At 51.4% G+C, this 18,303-nt stretch overlaps 1 protein-coding gene across 5 annotated transcripts in view; it reads left to right on the top strand.

The window, feature by feature from the left end:
• LOC143300937 (low-density lipoprotein receptor-related protein 4-like) overlaps positions 1-18,303 on the top strand; it is a 139,920-nt gene that overhangs the window by 56,295 nt on the left and 65,322 nt on the right. For all 5 annotated transcript variants that reach the window (XR_013057714.1, XR_013057715.1, XR_013057713.1 and 2 more), the window contains exon 2: positions 16,344-16,484. Coding sequence is in view for 2 of the 5 variants with exons in the window: in XM_076614881.1 (XP_076470996.1) it covers positions 16,344-16,484 (141 nt within the window). In the remaining 3 variants the exon portion in view is untranslated. The remainder of the gene's footprint in view (positions 1-16,343; positions 16,485-18,303) is intronic.

Below are 18,303 nucleotides of genomic sequence, written 5' to 3'. Positions count from 1 at the left end.
CATCTTCTTCATCCTAATCATCATCATCTTCTCCCTCAGCTGTGTGAAGAGTCACTTGACGCCGCCCAGAAGAACTGCTGACCAGACTGCTCCAGGCGTGTGGGTTGTGTCAAAAGCACTGAGCTGAATTGAGCTGGATGGTCAGAACCTGGGTGCGTGGCGCTGACATCCCAAACTGTGTAGCCATTGCAGTCTGCAGGGACGTGGCTGGTCAGCAGCCCCACCTGTGTGCAGCCCTCTGGCCAGCAGGTGGACACGTGTTCCCAGCAGTCCCACAGGTGGAGGGGGGAGGGGGGTTGGTGGGGGGTGGGGGAGGAAAGGGAAAGTGGGAAGGGGCGGCGCCAGTGGTGGGGGGGAGCAATTTACGTAACGGGGAGTAAACGTCAGCTGGAGCAGCGCCATTACGTGTAGCGGAGACTGGTGAGAAGTCTTTCCTTCACACACACCCACCCCCCACCCCCCCGGCCCTCGCCGCTTTTGATTGGCTGCTGCCAGCCATTGTGGCAGTCCATCCACTCCGTCGTCAGACCACTGGACACTGGGTGGTGGTATGGGTGCTAGTCATTCAGATGAGAGGAAATGCCTTGGTGCAGTATGCACGTGAAAGAAGGTGTTGTCTCTGGCGAAATTCAGTGACAAAATCTGCTTCCATAGTGAATCCAAACCAATGTGGATTTATTTTTTTATGATATACATTTGCATCCAGAAAAAAGATGCCACTGCACTGAAGCGACGTGCTGTCAAAGGGGAGAGTGGCATGAATTTCGCACTCAGCTAATCAGTTATGATAAAACGTAATAACACACACACACACGCACACGCACACACACACACACACAGAGTACAATGCAATTCAATACAATACAATACACACTTATTGAAATTGTCGCACATGTATTATGCATTATATTTATCAGTATTATTGGTGCAGCTTTTAGCTGTTTCGTGTCGCTGTTCGGCAATAATGACACGTGAGCCGTGAAGGCTGTGCCTTTTCTTCTCTCTGAACTATCACAATTAGTTCTTATAATCGAAATCGAACCTTATTCGCTAGTTGTCAGAAAGTTTTATTAAAATGTTTGTTGTTTTTTTAAAAAGGAAAAAAAAAAGGCATATGCAGTCATTAGTTAAGATTGAAGTCAATGTTGTGATCTCTTTGTGGACCCGCCACGAGTGGTATCGTTCCCCTTTCCCTCCCTCCCCTCTCTCTTGTTAGACCCCCCTCCAGCATCCCCATCCCACCCCCACCTTCCTTTTTCTCCTGTCTGGCTCTGTTTGTTGGTCTGTCTGTCTGTCTGTCTGTCTGTGGCCAGAGTAGAGAAAGCTGGTGGTGTGGACGAAGAGTCCAGTACCTGTAGGTTCCTTGATGCGGCGCACGGATCTTTTCTGTTTCTAGATCAGTGGGTGTGGAGGTTTCACGGACAAGCTGTGTACAGCGAGAAGTGCAGAGGTGTGGGATGCGTGAGCGACCTTGGCAAAACTTTACACGTTTGCTTGGCAATACTTTACAAGTTTGCTGATAGTTAAGAATGTTCCTAACTCCGCGGTGCATTGTGAACTGGAAGCCCAAGTTAGCCCTGCAAAGAGCGCCTCGTTCAACGGGGCCCCGGACTGAGTGGCGCTGTGCAGTGTGCTGATGGAGCGGCGTGCAGTGTGACGGGCAGCAGCAGGTGTGTGTGCTGCAGGGCCATCATCCTTGCTGCTGCTGCTTTGGCACTCAGACTCTGTGTGTGTGTGTGTGTGTGTGTGTGTGTGTGTGGAGGGGCGGGGTGGGGGTGCAGGGTGCTCCTCGTTAGCAGGGAGGGAGGGGTGAGCGGCCCCTTGTTGAGCGGTGTGGCTTGCCAGTTGTAGCCAGGCAGGGAAACCAGATCTGGCCCTGCGCTGCAGATACAGCACAACAGCCTGTGGGGCAGGTGCACTTTCCCGTCCGTGTCCGCCCTCCACCCCCACTCCCCCGTCTCCACCCCCACCCTCATCACCCCTTCACCCCCACCCTCATCTCTCCTTCACCTCCAACATCATCACCCCTCCACCCCCGCCCTCATCTCCCCTTCACCCCCACCCTCATCTCTCCTTCACCTCCACCCTCATCTCTCCTTCACCTCCACCCTCATCTCCCCTTCACCCCCGCCCTCATCTCCCCTTCACCCCCACCCTCATCTCTCCTTCACCCCCACCCTCATCTCTCCTTCACCCCCACCCTCATCTCCCCTTCACCCCCGCCCTCATCTCCCCTTCACCCCCACCCTCATCTCCCCTTCACCTCCACCCTCATCTCCCCTTCACCTCCACCCTCATCTCCCCTTCACCCCCACCTTCATCTCTCCTTCACCCCCACCCTCATCTCACCCCGCCCTCATCACCCCTCACCCCCACCCTCATCTCCCCTTCACCCCCACCCTCATCTCCCCTTCACCACCACCCTCATCTCCCCCTCACCCCCACCCCTCATCTCTCCTTCACCCCCACCCTCATCACCCCTCCACCCCCACCCTTATCTCCCCTTCACCCCCACCCTCATCTCCCCCTCACCCCACCCTCATCTCTCCTTCACCCCCACCCTTATCTCCCCTCCACCCCCACCCTCATCTCCCCTCCACCCCGCCCTCATCACCCCTCCACCCCCACCCTCATCCCATCACCCCCCCCCCCTCATCTCCCCTCCACCCCCACCCTCATCTCCTCACCCCGCCTCATCCCCCCCCCTCATCTCCCTTTCCCCCACCCTCATCTCCCCTTCACCCCCACCCTCATCTCCCCTTCACCCCCACCCCTCATCTCCCCTTCACCCTCATCCCCTCACCTCACCCTCATCCCCCTCCACCCTCATCTCCCCTCCACCTCCACCCTCATCTCCCCTCCACCCTCATCTCCCCTTCACCCCCGCCCTCATCTCCCCTTCACCCCCACCCTTATCTCCCCTTCACCCCCGCCCTCATCTCCCCTTCACCCCCACCCTCATCTCCCCTCCACCCTCATCTCCCCTTCACCCCCGCCCTCATCTCCCCTTCACCTCCACCCTCATCTCCCCTTCACCTCCACCCTCATCTCCCCCTCACCCCCACCTTCATCTCCCCTTCACCCCCACCTTCATCTCTCCTTCACCCCCACCCTCATCTCACCCCCGCCCTCATCACCCCTTCACCCCCACCCTCATCTCCCCTTCACCCCCACCCTCATCTCCCCTTCACCCCATCTCCCCTTCACCCCCACCCTCATCTCCCCTTCACCCCCACCCTCATCTCTCCTTCATTCCCACCCTCATCTCCCCTTCACCCCCACCCTCATCTCTCCTTCATTCCCACCCTCATCTCCCCTTCACCCCCACCCTCATCTCTCCTTCACCCCCACCCTCATCTCTCCTTCATTCCCACCCTCATCTCCCCTCCACCCTCATCTCACCCCCACCCTCATCTCTCCTTCACCCCCACCCTCATCTCTCCTTCACCCCCACCCTCATCTCTCCTTCACCCCCACCCTCATCTCTCCTTCACCCTCATCTCACCCCCACCCTCATCTCTCCTTCACCCCCACCCTCATCTCTCCTTCACCCCCACCCTCATCTCTCCTTCACCCCCACCCTCATCTCACCCCACCCTCATCTCACCCCCACCCTCATCTCTCCTTCACCCCCACACCTCATCTCTCTTTCACCCTCATCTGGGGGGTTGGGGGAGGGGTGTGTGTTGAAGGGAGAGGGGTGGGGGGTTGGGGGGAGAGGTGTGTGTTGAAGGGAGAGGGGTGGGGGGTTGGGGGAGGGGTGTGTTGAGGGGAGACGGGTGGGGGGTTGGGGGGAGAGGTGGGGGTTGAGGGGAGAGGGGTGTGTTGAGGGGAGAGGCGGGGAGTTGAGGGGAAAGATGTGTGTTGAGGGGATAGGGGGGAGCTGTGTGTTGAGGTGAGAGGGGGGGAGATGGGGGAGGGGGGATTGGGGGAGGGGTGTGATAGATGGTGATGGACGTGGCAGCGTTGTGGTCAGGTCAGAAGGCAGCAACGTGGACCAGATGTTGGAACAAAGGAGGCACGGCCAGTAAAACAAACCTGCAGTGGGACACACACACACACACACACACACACACACACACACACACACACACACACACACACACACAGGAGGGACGGCAGTGACCCACAGATGACGAGACAAGTGGCAGTAACAGGGCCACTGGTCAGCTTCCGCTAGACTGACTGGCAGTGTTGTGATGGTGAGTCAGTGCAGGGGCGGTGGGCAGTCTGTACCCATGAGGAACGAGACAGAGACAGAGAGAGGGAGGGAGAGAGGGGGTATTGGTCTTTTACAGTGGATGAGAGTGTTGACAGTGCGTGGCAGAGAATGATAAGAATCCATGCACGGAGTGTCACACACGCACACACCTAGGCACGTACTCACACACACACACGCACACACACACACACACACACACGCACACGCACACGCATGCACACACAATGTCAGTAAATGAATGTGCGATCCCCGTACAAAAAACAACAACAAACAAACAAAAAAACGTGTGTAGAAACTAGAATGAAAATGAAGATGATTGTTGGACCCTAAGCAGGGCACAGGCAGACTGGAGTCTGTTTTCATGGATTTGAATGATTGACACCTAGTTTATTTGTTGGCACAACGTGTGTGTGTGTGTGTGTGTGTTTGTGTGTGTGTGTGTGTGTGTGTGTGTGTGTGTGTGTGTGTGACAGCGTGGTCGTGCTTGAATGGCTCTCTGTTGTTGTTGCTGTGTGCTGGTTGGTATTGTGCCCGTCCTGCAGACTGCCAGCAGTGACCTTGCGTGGAGACACAGCGGCACGGTGCTGGAACGTACGTGTGTGTGTGGCAGCGTGCTGGCTTGACACGTGCTGTTTCCCCGCTCGCACTTTCTGAGATATGTTTACATCCATATGTCTATGCTCACACTCTCTGTTTACATCCATGCCTATGACCCCTTTTCTCACAGGCTGCCGTCAGTGGAATCCAGACAGATGCTTCCACCTGTCTCGGCATTCTTCAGCCTGTATCTCATTCTCATGTTGTTGGTTTTTTTCGGTTTTTTTCTCTCACTCGTTACAAGACAGTTTGGCAAGGAACTACCGGAAATCGTAGAAAGGACCCCCCCCCCCCCCCGCCCCCCCCCACCCCCCACTTCTTACGTTTTCTGGAGCTACATATGTGTTTAGTGTGGCGGATTTGTTCATGCATGGTGAATACATACATGTGCCTCACAAAGCTAGGTGTAAAATGTGTAAAATTAGAGACAGTGGAGAGAGAGAGAGAGAGAGAGAGAGAGAGAGAGAGAGATGCTTTTCATACCATCAGTATGATGTACATTATTACCAACAGTAAACAGTATACTTTACCAGTAAATTGCTTTGTGGAGCTGGTGATGAGCCCAGAAAGGGAGGTGATCCAAACAGGGGTGGACGACAGCCGAGTGGAGCGGAGCACTGGACTTCCATCCAGTCTCAGGCTTCTGGGTTCCAGTCTGGGCAGCACCTGGGGGGCCAAGCGTGCAGATTTTTTTCCGATTTCTCAGGTTAAGATACGTGTAGACCTGAACTCCCTTCGTGCGTATACCCATGCAGAACATAAAATACGCATGTTAAAAGGTCCTGTAATTCATTTCAGTGGGTTTGACAGAGAAAAGGACACTTTGTTACTGTGGGTTTGACAGAGAAAAGGACACTTTCCTCTGTTACTGTGGGTTTGACATAGAAAAGGACACTTTCCTGTGTTACTGTGTGTTTGACAGAGAAAGCTTAAAGGGACACTTTCCTCTGTTACAGTGTGTTTGACAGAGAAAAGGACATTTTGTTACTGTGTGTTTGACAGAGAAAAGGACACTCTCCTCTGTTACTGTGGGTAGGACGAGCACAGTAGTGTGTTTGACAGAACGCATTTTCTCCTCAGTTGTTGATGGCTTGTGTGTCAAAACACGTCTGTTTTGTGACTGACTGACTACCCGGACAGACACACAGACAGACAGACAGCTGTCATGGATGACAGAAGTGTGGCACGGCATTGCAGGAATGCCTGGCTGCCGGCATGGCGGCGCTCTGAGTGCTGGCTCCAGGGGAAGTCTGAGGTCTGTGTCTTTTAAGTGCACCGCCAGGAGAGCGTCTGAAGACATAGTTCTGGTCTGGAATCTGTGCAGAATGTCGTTCTTCAGCCAGATGTGCACGGCAGCACTGTGTGTGGATTTCACTCCCATGTTACAGGGATTGCTCGGGTGTGCAGGGCAGACAACGTGATAACACCCATCATCTGACCATTTCTAAACGTCGACAGTTTTGATGTTGCTGTTTCTAGCGGAGACATCTTGGTTGTCGGCCGATGTGTCAGCCACAAAACTGTTGAGCATTGAAGGGGCTGGGGTGTGGGGGTGAGCTTTGTGAATGTCTGAGTGGCAGTCTGTGCTGTGTTACTGTTCGTGTTCTGAGCTGCTGGTGCCCTGCAGAGGAAGACAAGGAACATGGGTGTCGACATTCCGCAGCCTCTACCACTGGACTTCACCGTCAACTCACTGTGTCCTCTTTCTGTCCCCTCTCTGTCTTTTCATCTCTCTCTCTTCCCGCCACCCCCCTCGCTCCCTGTGTGTGTGTACTTGTTGATCAGAGTAAAACTTTGCAGTGTATTTGAACGAAAAGTCAGTTGGTTGAACGGAGAAATGAACATGACTTTGTGCACTGACAGGCCTACTTCGGTACCAGTTCCGGGGTTACCGGCCAGGGTCGTCCGCAAGGAAGGTGACTCGTGTCGTCTCCGGACTGAGGAGGACGGAGTGGGGGCACGTACACATACACGCGCGCGCCACACACACACACACACACACACACACACATGCGGCACACACCTAGACCGTATATATTCAGTGCACTTAGCGCACTGAAAAAGAACCCATGGCAACGAGAGGGTTGTCTGTCCTCTGGCGAGGGAGCCCGAAGGAATTGAACACACACCCCCAACATGCGCTGCATCCTTTGTTATTGTAATTTTGAACTGTTTCTTTTACTCCTTTTGATTGACAACCGCTTGTTTGAATGCGAGCATATGTGTGCTGGGAAAGCCATGTCATGAGTTCAGTGGACTCCACCGCCATTGTCCCCCACTTTTTTGCGCCCCCCCCCCCCCCCCCCCCCCGGCAGTCAAATATGCACGTGCAAAACGAAATCCACGATGCTGAGTAGTTTTTCTGCACAACGAGCTGGCGTATGTATGTGTATGATTGGTTCAGGATAACAGCATAGTGTTTTCTGACCAATCAGCTGTCAGTTTACAAGTTGAACACGAGGGCGGCGCAGGGCCAAGATGTTTTGCGAAATGATGAAACGAATGTGTGTGGTCCATGAGTGGCAGCGTGTGTCTGGCTTCCTCGCAGTTTGTCACAGGCTTGATTGGTATTAATTCAGTGAAAACAGGTGGTTTTTTTTTTTCAATAGGACTTGGTAAGTATGGTGTATCGAGGTAAGTGCCGAGAGTCGAAAGAACTGTTCTGTCAAACCGCCACGCGAAAGACCGAAGTTGGCTGACACAGCCGTTGGTTGGAATGAAGAGTTATGGCGGTGAGTACAGTTCGGGTCGTCTGCTGGTGTTCGTCATTCAGTGTCGTGTCTGTCCCAATTGTCATCTGAGGACAATAGTTTGGGAATGACTTTACAAAGATGCTCAGAGATAATTGTACGTGTTTAGCCCCATGTGGTAAAAGTGATGATTTACTAACCTTTAAACTTTATACAGATGGAGTGAACCAGGTCATAGGTATGACCTTGGAAAAGGACTACCTAACTTCGAGACAAGAAATGGCAAAAGTTGACTGGAGTAAATCAAACAGAAAAACATTAAATGATTATTGGCTGTACCTTAAAACTAAAATATTGGACAGTATGGATAAGCATATTCCCAAAACTCCTTAAAAGCAAATAAAAGTCCAAAGCCACTTTGGATGACAGGTTAAGTGAGGAAAAGTGAAAAAAAAAAGAGTACAATCTGTATAACAAGTTCCTAAAAACAAGAAAAAATTATTACCACCAAAAATATATTCAAACTCGAAATGAATGCAATAAAGACATTAAAGAAGCAAAACGAGACTATGAAAAAAGACTTTACAGGGAATGTAAAACAAACCCTAAATATTTTTGGAAATATGTGCAAGCAAAGACAAAGACAAACCCTGGTAATTAGTCCTTTAAAGACAGTTAATGTGGAATTAGCTGTTAGTGACGTGGATAAAGCACAGACTTTAAATGATTTTCTCGCAAACGTTTTTACAAAAAAATTCAGTTACATCCCATCTATTAAAAAAAAAAGAAGAAAAAAAGAGAAACTAAATTCCTCCACTCTGAGTGATATAGCTGTAACACCTACTGCTGTAAAAGATGAAGGCTCTCAATCCCTATTGAGGGGGCGTGATGAGAGGAAAGCATGAATTAACCAGGACATAAATCTCTAAGTTCGTGTAATCAGTAAATAATTATAGTTAAGAATCTTACTCCGGGGGCAAACAAGCGTACACACACACACCACACCACACACATACACACACACACACACACACACGCACACATTGGGTGAGGGGGGATGCCCATATAATATTATTAGAAACTGGATGTTGAATCAATGTTGTAGCGCAGAGCTCAAGAGATTCCATTGACATATTTGATCCAGAGCTGGTCGGTAAGAAAAATAAACGAAACAGTAGGACCCGGCGCATTTACAAAGTATTGATATTATTTCTTTGTTCAGTGACATTCAGTTTGTGAGAATTGCAGCAGATGCGTGGTTCATTTCTCTTTGGATTGACTTGGTTACTGTGTTCAGTCTGCCTCATGTGAGCATTCCCGGCGATGTTTTCCTACTTTTTTTTGTTTGTTTGCATCAGTTGGAGTGGTGTTTGGTTGCTAGTGCCTGAGGTTAGGGTTTCCCTGCAGGATTCGGCATCATGCCAGGGGCCGCTGGACAGTCCCTGGCTGGCCGGGTCACTTGATTCCTAATTGTATTTCTTCTGCACATTTTGTTGGCCTTTATGGCGACTATTTCTCTATGGCTATTATTTTCTCCCGTCTGTGCATCATCATCAGGTCTTGGTAGGTTTTTGACCACTGCTGGACACGCGCGCGCGCGCACGCATATATATATATATATCTATGGATATAGATGTATATGTATATGGGTGGTGCTGCACTATGGCGAGGCGCTCTCCCGAGAAGAGCTGTCTGAATTTTCAGATCGACAAAATCTGTTTTGACAAAAAGTAATATAATTCGATACAATACAATACAATACAAAACAATGCAGTACAATGAAATACAGTACAGTACAATACAAAACAAACCGCGCTGAAGGCTTGATTTCCATATTATGGAAAATGCTTCCGTGCAGTGTGTGTTGACGTGGACCCCCTGTCCCTCATGGGTACCTCCCAGAACAACAGGGTACCCCCTAGAACAACAGGGTACCCCCTAGAACAACAGGGTACAACAGTGTACCCCTGGAACAACAGGGTACCTCCTAGAACAGGGTACCTACTAGAACAATAGGGTACCTCCTAGAACAACAGGGTACCCCCTAGAACAACAGGGTACCTAAGAGGACACTTGCTTCAGCCTTCTTTCAGGTCATGACGCCCCCACCCGTGTTCTGTTTGACCTTGTTGAGGGTTCAGGAAAAACCCTGTTTACGGTCTGACTGCCCTGACGACTTGACAGATGATGAGTTTAACGACCTAGTGGCTGAGGCCTTGAGGTCACGGTGTTCTGTGCTGGGGTCTGGGCTCTGTGAGGGTTTCGTTGGAAGGAGTGGAGTCCTTGGGCCTGACAGAAATACTGCAGCACATAAACCGGGGGTGTCAATCTCCGCCAGACGTTTGGAGAGCGTGGGAAGGTTGGTAGTTAGGGTCTGTGGGACACAGGTGGGCCAGGTGTCAATGAGATCAAATGAAATAAAAATAGCCGTGCAGGTGGGAATAGACGACGGGCATGACCCGGCAGAAAGAACAGACAGCCCGGGGCGTGGAGACAGATCAGGGGGCAGACAATGGAAAACAAACACCACGCGGAACGCAACAGGCTGCACGCATCGAGCTCACTGGTATTGAGCTCAGTGGCTGCAGGTGACGGGAAGTGGTCATGATTCCTGCAGCCTGGACTGCTGGAGCTGCAAGGGGCGGACTGAAGCACTGAGAGCATGGGGAGGGGGGGGGGGCATTCAGGGGAGGGCGATGACAAGAGTGACACCAGTTTGAAAGAAGGGGAATGGGGATGATGGGGAGGAAGCGTTGGGGAGGGGATCATGGGGTCAGTAACACTATATATATATATATGTGTGTGTGTGTGTGTGTGTATATATATATATATAATTGTGTGTGTGTGTGTTTACATCAGTGATGACTATATATGTATGGGCAGGAAGAAGTGGTGGTGACAGAAAAAGTGTCAGGTGGTAATGATCATCAGAGCACAGGTGGTGTTTGGGGAGGGCGAGTGTTGGGGGGTGGGCTGTCAGGTGGTGATGATCATAGCAGAGACGCGAGTAGGGGAGGGTGTGTAGGGTGAGGGGGGTCAGGTGGTGGTTAATGACTTTACCAGGTGGAACTGAGCAAAGACAGTGCTGACTGACAGATGATGGGGAGTGAAACAGTGGGGTGTGAAGAGAGGGAGGAGGTGGATTGGGGTGTGGCAGAGGGTGTGTCCAAGGCGCTGTGTGTGGGGCAGTGCAGTACAGGGCTGGGTTACATGTAATGGTGGTGAGTGGGGCAGTGCAGGGTTCTGGCTGTTGGCAGACACCCACCTCCTTACTTTGACCCCCTTCACTTACTCACGCCTCCCCCCATCTCTCCGTGTGTCTCTCTCTGTATCCATACTTCTTTTTCCTCTCTCTCTACCCCACCTCCGGCTCTGGCTCTCTCTCTCTCTCTCTCGCTCTCTCTCTCTCTCTCTCTCTCGCGCGTGCGCGCGTGCTCTCTTCTCTCAGATGCGGTCTTTCCGAGTGTGTGCCGGATGGAGAGAGGAGGGGTGTGTGCGGCAGCTGCTGTGCATGTACAGTGAGCGTGGAAGGTTGTTGTTGTTGTGTGTGTGTGTGTGTGCCTCTCCTTCTGTCCCTTATCTCTCATTTGTCTGCCTGACCCATCTTAGTTTCACACACCCGGGCCTTCATTTTCCACCCACACGTTCAGAAACGTGAACATGCATCAGTGCACGTGGGCCCGCCGAACAACGGATCATGTTGTGCTGATGGTCGTCAACACACGTAGGCATCATGCACACTCCCACCGCCTCCCGCACACTTGTTCGCCGACAGATTTTACGCTCACATTTCAGTATATGCACCTGTGTGCATGTGCATAGTGTCTAGTAGAAACAAACGAGTTTGCACGCACGCACACACACACGCGCTCGCGCACACGCACGTGGTAGAAGATAAAAAGGGGAAAAGGAGGATGGGAGCCATGAAGGAGGAGTGGGGAGTGTGAATTGTAAAACTAAGGTAGCTAGCTAAGCTCAACCACTGTCCGTCCCCCAACGCCTTCCACCTCCTCACACACACCACACACACACACACACACACAAGCCAGCCCCCCCAAACTGCTTTTGTCCCACCTGCAAGTGCACAGCTTGCACTCTGTGACCTGCCTCCACCACTACTCCCCCACCCCCCACTCCCATCAGTGCTGGTGGAAGGGGGGAGGGAGGGGGAGGTGTGCCCGGAATGCCGGGAACAACAGAAGGAAGCGGTCTGCTGCTGCAGGCAGTGTGGGCCTGGAGATGGTCACGTGGACACACCCACCTCGGGGTGGGTGGGGTGGGGGGGAAGTATGAAGCAAAGAGACCTTTTTATTTCCCAGGCCCTTTGGTTTGAAGGGAAGGGGAGTGAGTGCGTTCTGTTTGTCCAGGCAGCCTTCAAACGAGGTGTGGAAAATGTAGGTTTTGTCAGGGCAGGAACTGACTGTTGTTGGTAAACAGTAAAACACCTTGCTGGGCAGATGGGGTTTTAATGACATCGATCTTTTCTTTTCTTTTCCTTTCTTTGCGTTTGTGTCTTTTGTTGTTGTTGGCTGGATGTTTTGCTTGATTTGAAACCCCCCCCCCCCCCCATCAAACTTTGGTTTTATTGAAGAAATTTATAATATGAAGCGGAATGTAAAGTTATGCCACAGCATTGAAATGTGCACATCAGCATGCATGTTCACGGATCTGAGGCGGATCGTATTTCTGTCACCCGTTATGTTAGGGTCCTGTCCAGTGACTAGTGACCATACAGCCAACAATGGTCAGTGGATGGTCAGGGGGTGTAGTCCTGTCCAGTGACTGTAGTGACCACACAGACAACAGTGGTCAGTGGATGGTCAGGGGGTGTAGTCCTGTCCAGTGACTAGTGACCATACAGCCAACAATGGTCAGTGGATGGTCAGTTGTCCAGTCCAGTCGATGATGAACACACCAGGGGACAACAGCTGCCGGACTGGTCAGGCCAGGGTCATGGCGGCAGTGGCTGTAATCTGCATTTTCTTCCTCTCCCTGCTGGCTTTCTCCACATTACTTGCCCCCGCCCCCCCCTGCCCCCCCCCCCTCTCTCTCTCTCTCTCTCACACAGGGGGAAGGGGGGGATAGAGGAGGAGGAACCTCCCCATCGTCCCCCACCCCTTTCCGTCAGTCCATTGATAGTAATGATAGAGGGAAGTAGTGAAGTGTGTCTGTTGTTGTGAAGTTAGCCAGACCCCCTGTGGGGTTTCTCCACTGACCTGAATTAGATGTCAACGTAATTTATTGTATCTCCTTGGCTTTGTCCAGTCTCTGTCGTCAGCTGGGGCAAACCACTGGGTCAGAGTGGTGTTACTGGGGATGGAGGGGGGGGGGCAATGTTTGTGCTTGTGAATAATCAATTCTGTTTCCCTCTCTCTTTCCCTCCCTCCCTCTGTCAGTCTGTCTCTATCTCTCCCTCCCCGTCCCTCTGTATCCCCCCCCCCTTCTCTCTCTCATTCAAACATCCCACCCAGACCATGTTAGACCTGTCTAGGTACATGAGTGTTGGCGGCGGGGCTGGGTTAGATGTTATGTCTTATATTTGTTGTTGTTGTTGCTTGGACGTGATCCAGTCAATAGTGAATTTCCGGCAACAGTCAAATAGTTCTGAACATTGGAAAGACTTCTTGAACAAGAGATGTGTCACACTCATGATAGATCTTCTCACTAAAAAAAAAAAAAAGAAGAAATTTGAGTTGTGCCGAGAACTGATACTGGGAGGCATGGTGCTGAAGAGAAAACACGGTGTGTGCATGATGTGCTGCACAGTTCCTTGCCGAGTCTCTCTCTCTCTCTCTCTCTCTCTCTCTCTCTCTCTCTCTCTCTCTCGAGGATGAAGATCATTTTTTATTTCATTGTAATGCTTACGAAGACATTAGAGCTAAGACACGACTTTTTCGTATTGCTGCTGAGAAAAGACATGACGTGCGTAGTCTGTTATCCACTGAAAATGATGAAATTATTATTTTGCTTGCCAAATACATAGCAGAAGCTGTTAATATCAGGAAAAGGAAAATAAATAGTAATAACACGTAACATCACTAGTTATATGATTAGCCTGGTACAGCTGTGTACACTTGATGGTCACATTGTATGTTTATAGTCTATTGTATGTTGCTTCACGACTATGGTGTGCGTACGTGTATTGGCACATACACAAATGTACGATTAAGTAATTTGTTTTGTTAATTCAGTTATTGACATTATTTGCTTTATTTATTGTTTTCTTTCATTCAGTTCAAAGACGCTGCAACTTAGAATTGACCCCCTTGACATAAGGGCTGTAGTTAGGCCAATGTCAATAAAAAGCGTCTGAAGCGTCTGAAGCGTCTCTCTCTCTCTCTCTCTCTCTCTCTCTCTCTCACACACACACACACACACACACACACACACACACACACACACACACACACACACACACACAGAGTTCCTTGCCGAGTCTCGCACACACACACACGGACACACACACACGGACACCCACCACACACACCACACACACACACACACACACAGAGGACAGTTCCTTGCCGAGTCACACACACACACACACACACACACACACACACACACAGAGAGGACAGTTCCTTGCCGAGACACACACACACACACACACACACACACACACACACACACACACACACACACATACACACACACACACACACACATACACACACACACACAGAGGACAGTTCCTTGCCGAGACACACACACACACACACACACACACACACACACACACACACACACACAGGACAGTTCCTTGCCGAGTCACACACACACACACACACACACAGAGGACAATCAAACAGGCTCCCAGTATGTGTGCTGCAATGGAAGAGCTCATTCCTAAAGACTGTTTGTTCCAGTTCTCAAACTGGTGTTCCTGCCAGACTTCTCTCTCCTCCCCCTGCCCACCCCACCCATCCCAGCCTTTCACCAGTGCTGTGGGATGTGGTGGTGTGTGTGGGGGGGTGGGGGTGGGGAGGGGGCAGCAGGAGGGCAGAGATGAGAGAGATGAGGAAGATACAGCAGCAACTGATGGGGCGGGGGTTGGGGGGAGGGGCTGTGGGTGTGGCTGTGGTGGTATGATGTTGGTCCGCCATGGAACAGGTCGGTGCTTTGTGTCCGGCCTGGCTGATGCTTTCTGCTGGCTGTACATTGGGGGGGAGGGGGGGGGGGGGGTGTTGGGGGGGGGTGGTGGTGGCGTGAAACGACATACTGATGTCATGATGACGGACAGGAATGACGTCATAGCTGTTGTTTGGGGGTATAACTGCACAGTCTCCACTACTTTTGTTTGTTTGGATGTCCGCAGACACTTCTTTTTATTTATTTGGAACCTGTCTCAAGATAACAGTTGTTTGTGAACATGACATCAAGAACATCATATTTAAAAGAATTCTCTTATTTAAAAAACAAATAAAAAAAACAACCCACCACTCCTAACATTCACATAGACTCCCCTGTCCCCCCACCCCAGCCCAACCATATTCCCTCCCACCCCACTCTGTCTCTCCAGGCCCTGTCCCAGACACTTTGTTGTGCACTGTCCCCTCCACCCCCTAAACTATCTTCCTGCCCTCTCTCCTGGACCCGCCCCTACCCCACCTCTGTCCCATGAAGCAGACTTTTTTCTGTCACAGCTCCCTCTGCTGCTCACCTTACATACAGTTATTCTTTCCCCTCCCCTCCTCCCTCACTTTGCTGTCCTTCCTTCCTTCCTTCCTTCATGTCTGTTCCCTGCTGTGAAGTAACACCACTTCCTTCATACCCTTCTCCCTCCCCCATCAGTGTACACAGCCCCCCACCCCCCACCCCTACCCATCACTGAACACACTGTCACCCCCACCCCCCACCCCACATGGAGTTCCAATCTCCACCTACCATCCTGGTTCCCAGAGGTCTGTGAGTTGGCAGACAGGTGCAGGCAGGGAGGAATGTGGGTCATGTTGTGATGTGTGCAGTGATCCATGTCATGTTGTGATGTGGGCGGTGATCCATGTCATGTTGTGATGTGTGTCATGTTGTGATGTGGGCGGTGATCCATGTCATGTTGTGATGTGTGTCATGTTGTGATGTGGGCGGTGATCCATGTGATGTGTGCCATGTTGTGATATGGGCGGTGATCCATGTTGTGATGTGGGCGGTGATCCATGTCATGTTGTGATGTGTGCAGTGATCCATGTTGTGATGTGGGCGGTGATCCATGTTGTGATGTGTGCGGTGATCCATGTTGTGATGTGGGCGGTGATCCATGTCATGTTGTGATGTGTGCAGTGATCCATGTTGTGATGTGGGCGGTGATCCATGTCATGTTGTGATGTGGGCGGTGATCCATGTTGTGATGTGGGCGGTGATCCATGTTGTGATGTGGGCGGTGATCCATGTCATGTTGTGGTGTGTCATGTTGTGATGTGTGCAGTGATCCATGTCATGTTGTGATGTGTGCAGTGATCCATGTCATGTTGTGATGTGTGCAGTGATCCCTGTTGTGATGTGGGTCATGTGATGTGTGCAGTGATCCCTGTTGTGATGTGGGTCATGTTGTGATGTGTGCAGTGGTCCATGTTGTGATGTGTGCAGTGATCCATGTCATGTTGTGATGTGTGCAGTGATCCATGTTGTGATGTGGGTAGTGTTGTGATGTGTGCAGTGATCCATGTTGTGATGTGGGCGGTGATCCGTGTTGTGATGTGGGTCATGTGATGTGTGCAGTGATCCCTGTTGTGATGTGGGTCATGTGATGTGTGCAGTGATCCATGTCATGTTGTGATGTGGGTCATGTGATGTGTGCAGTGATCCCTGTTGTGATGTGGGTCATGTGATGTGTGCAGTGATCCATGGCGACTCCAGCCCCAGCTGTTCCTGCCCAGCCCGTCTGTTTTCCTGTGGGAACTGTGTGTGCATCCCCATGCCCTGGGTCTGTGACGGTGACGACGACTGCGAGGACCGCAGCGATGAGACCACCACCTGCAGTGAGTGGACATGGTGCAGGGATTCCTGCTGTCACCCCCACCTCTCTCCCTCCCCCACCACTCTCTCTCTCTTCCCTCTCTCCTCTATCTCTCTCTCTGTGTGTCACTGCTTTGACTGTTTCCCCAGCATTTTGAACTGATCAGAAGCCCTGCAACACATGAAAACACTGGTCACGTATCAGAGCTCACTAAACTTTACATGGTGAGGGGCAGTGTGTGGCAGTGGAATCAGTCCCCAGTGAAGTGTAGTGGTCAGTGAGACAGAAGTGTAGTGGTCAGTGTCAGTGAGACAGGGTCCCCAGTGAAGTGAAGTGGTCAGTCAGACAGGGTCCCCAGTGTAGTGGTCAGTGACAGTGAGACAGGGTCCCCAGTGTAGTGGTCAGTGTCAGTGAAACAGGGTCCCCAGTGAAGTGTAGTGGTCAGTGAGACAGGGTCCCCAGTGAAGTGTAGTGGTCAGTGAGACAGGGTCCCCAGTGAAGTGTAGTGGTCAGTGAGACAGGGTCCCCAGTGAAGTGTAGTGGTCAGTGAGACAGGGTCCCCAGTGAAGTGAAGTGGTCAGTGAGACAGGGTCCCCAGTGAAGTGTAGTGAAGTGGTCAGTGAGACAGGGTCCCCAGTGAAGTGTAGTGAAGTGGTCAGTGAGACAGGGTCCCCAGTGAAGTGGTCACTGTCAGTGAGACAGGGTCCCCAGTGTAGTGGTCAGTGTCAGTGAGACAGGGTCCCCAGTGAAGTGTAGTGAAGTGGTCAGTGAGACAGGGTCCCCAGTGAAGTGTAGTGGTCAGTGAGACAGGGGCCCCAGTGAAGTGCAGTGGTAAAGGGAAGTGGTCAGTGTCAGTGAGGCCATGAGGCGACCAGTCAGACAATGAGAACTGCCTCATCTATCCCTCAGCACTGCAGTCAGGTTAAGGGAAGGACCCATGGTCAGCCTGTCCCATCTGAAGACACCCATCTCCCCTGTACAACCCACCTCCCTTCACACACACACACACACACACACACACACACACACACACACACACACACACAATGTCCCTTTGAAGACACTCATCTCTCCTGTACAATCCCCCCTTCACACACACACACACACACACACACACACACACACACACACACACAATGTCCCTCTGAAGACACCCATCTCTCCAGTACAACCCCCCCTTCACACACACACACACACACACACACACACACACACACACACACGCGTCCCTCTGAAGACACTCATCTCTCCTGTACAACCCACCCCCCTTCACACACACACACACACCCACATGTCCCTGAAGAATGCAGGATGGTTATTCCACCCTGACACCAAGAGTTGGGTTGTGGAGTTTTCTGGCAGCAGCTCTTCTGTTGATCCCTTGTGGACGTTGAGACAGAGGCGGAGGTGAAGGGCTTATCAGGCCCTCAGCTATTTGCAGAGAGAGGGGGAAGCAGTGGACACATTAATGTCTTGTTGGAAAAGGGGGCATCTGTTAGAGAATGGGAGGAGCCCTATCATGGGATGTTTTGTGACCCATCCAAGACAGTTTGTGGGTGGGAGGGGGTGGGTGGGTCAGCCAGTGATAACTTTCTATTTTGGGGCCAGCATCTTCCTAATTTTAGTCATGATTTTGTTTTATGTGTCAAACTGGGAATGTTGGCAGTTGGCTTGGTGTACGTAGAATTTCTCTCGGAAGATGTGTGTGTGTGTGTGTGTGTGTGTGTGTGTGTGTGTTTCTTTCTTTCTTCTTTTCTTTTCCATTCACCCAGCCCTGGTCCTGTTACTTCCAACCACATGCTTCTTGTGGGTACAGTGTTAGACAAGATTGTCTGGCAGAC

The sequence above is a fragment of the Babylonia areolata genome, chromosome 27, assembly GCF_041734735.1.
Source record: "Babylonia areolata isolate BAREFJ2019XMU chromosome 27, ASM4173473v1, whole genome shotgun sequence".
NCBI lineage: Eukaryota > Metazoa > Mollusca > Gastropoda > Neogastropoda > Buccinidae > Babylonia > Babylonia areolata.
Note: the sequence above shows the minus strand (reverse complement) of the source record. Positions and strands in the feature narration are given on the sequence as shown.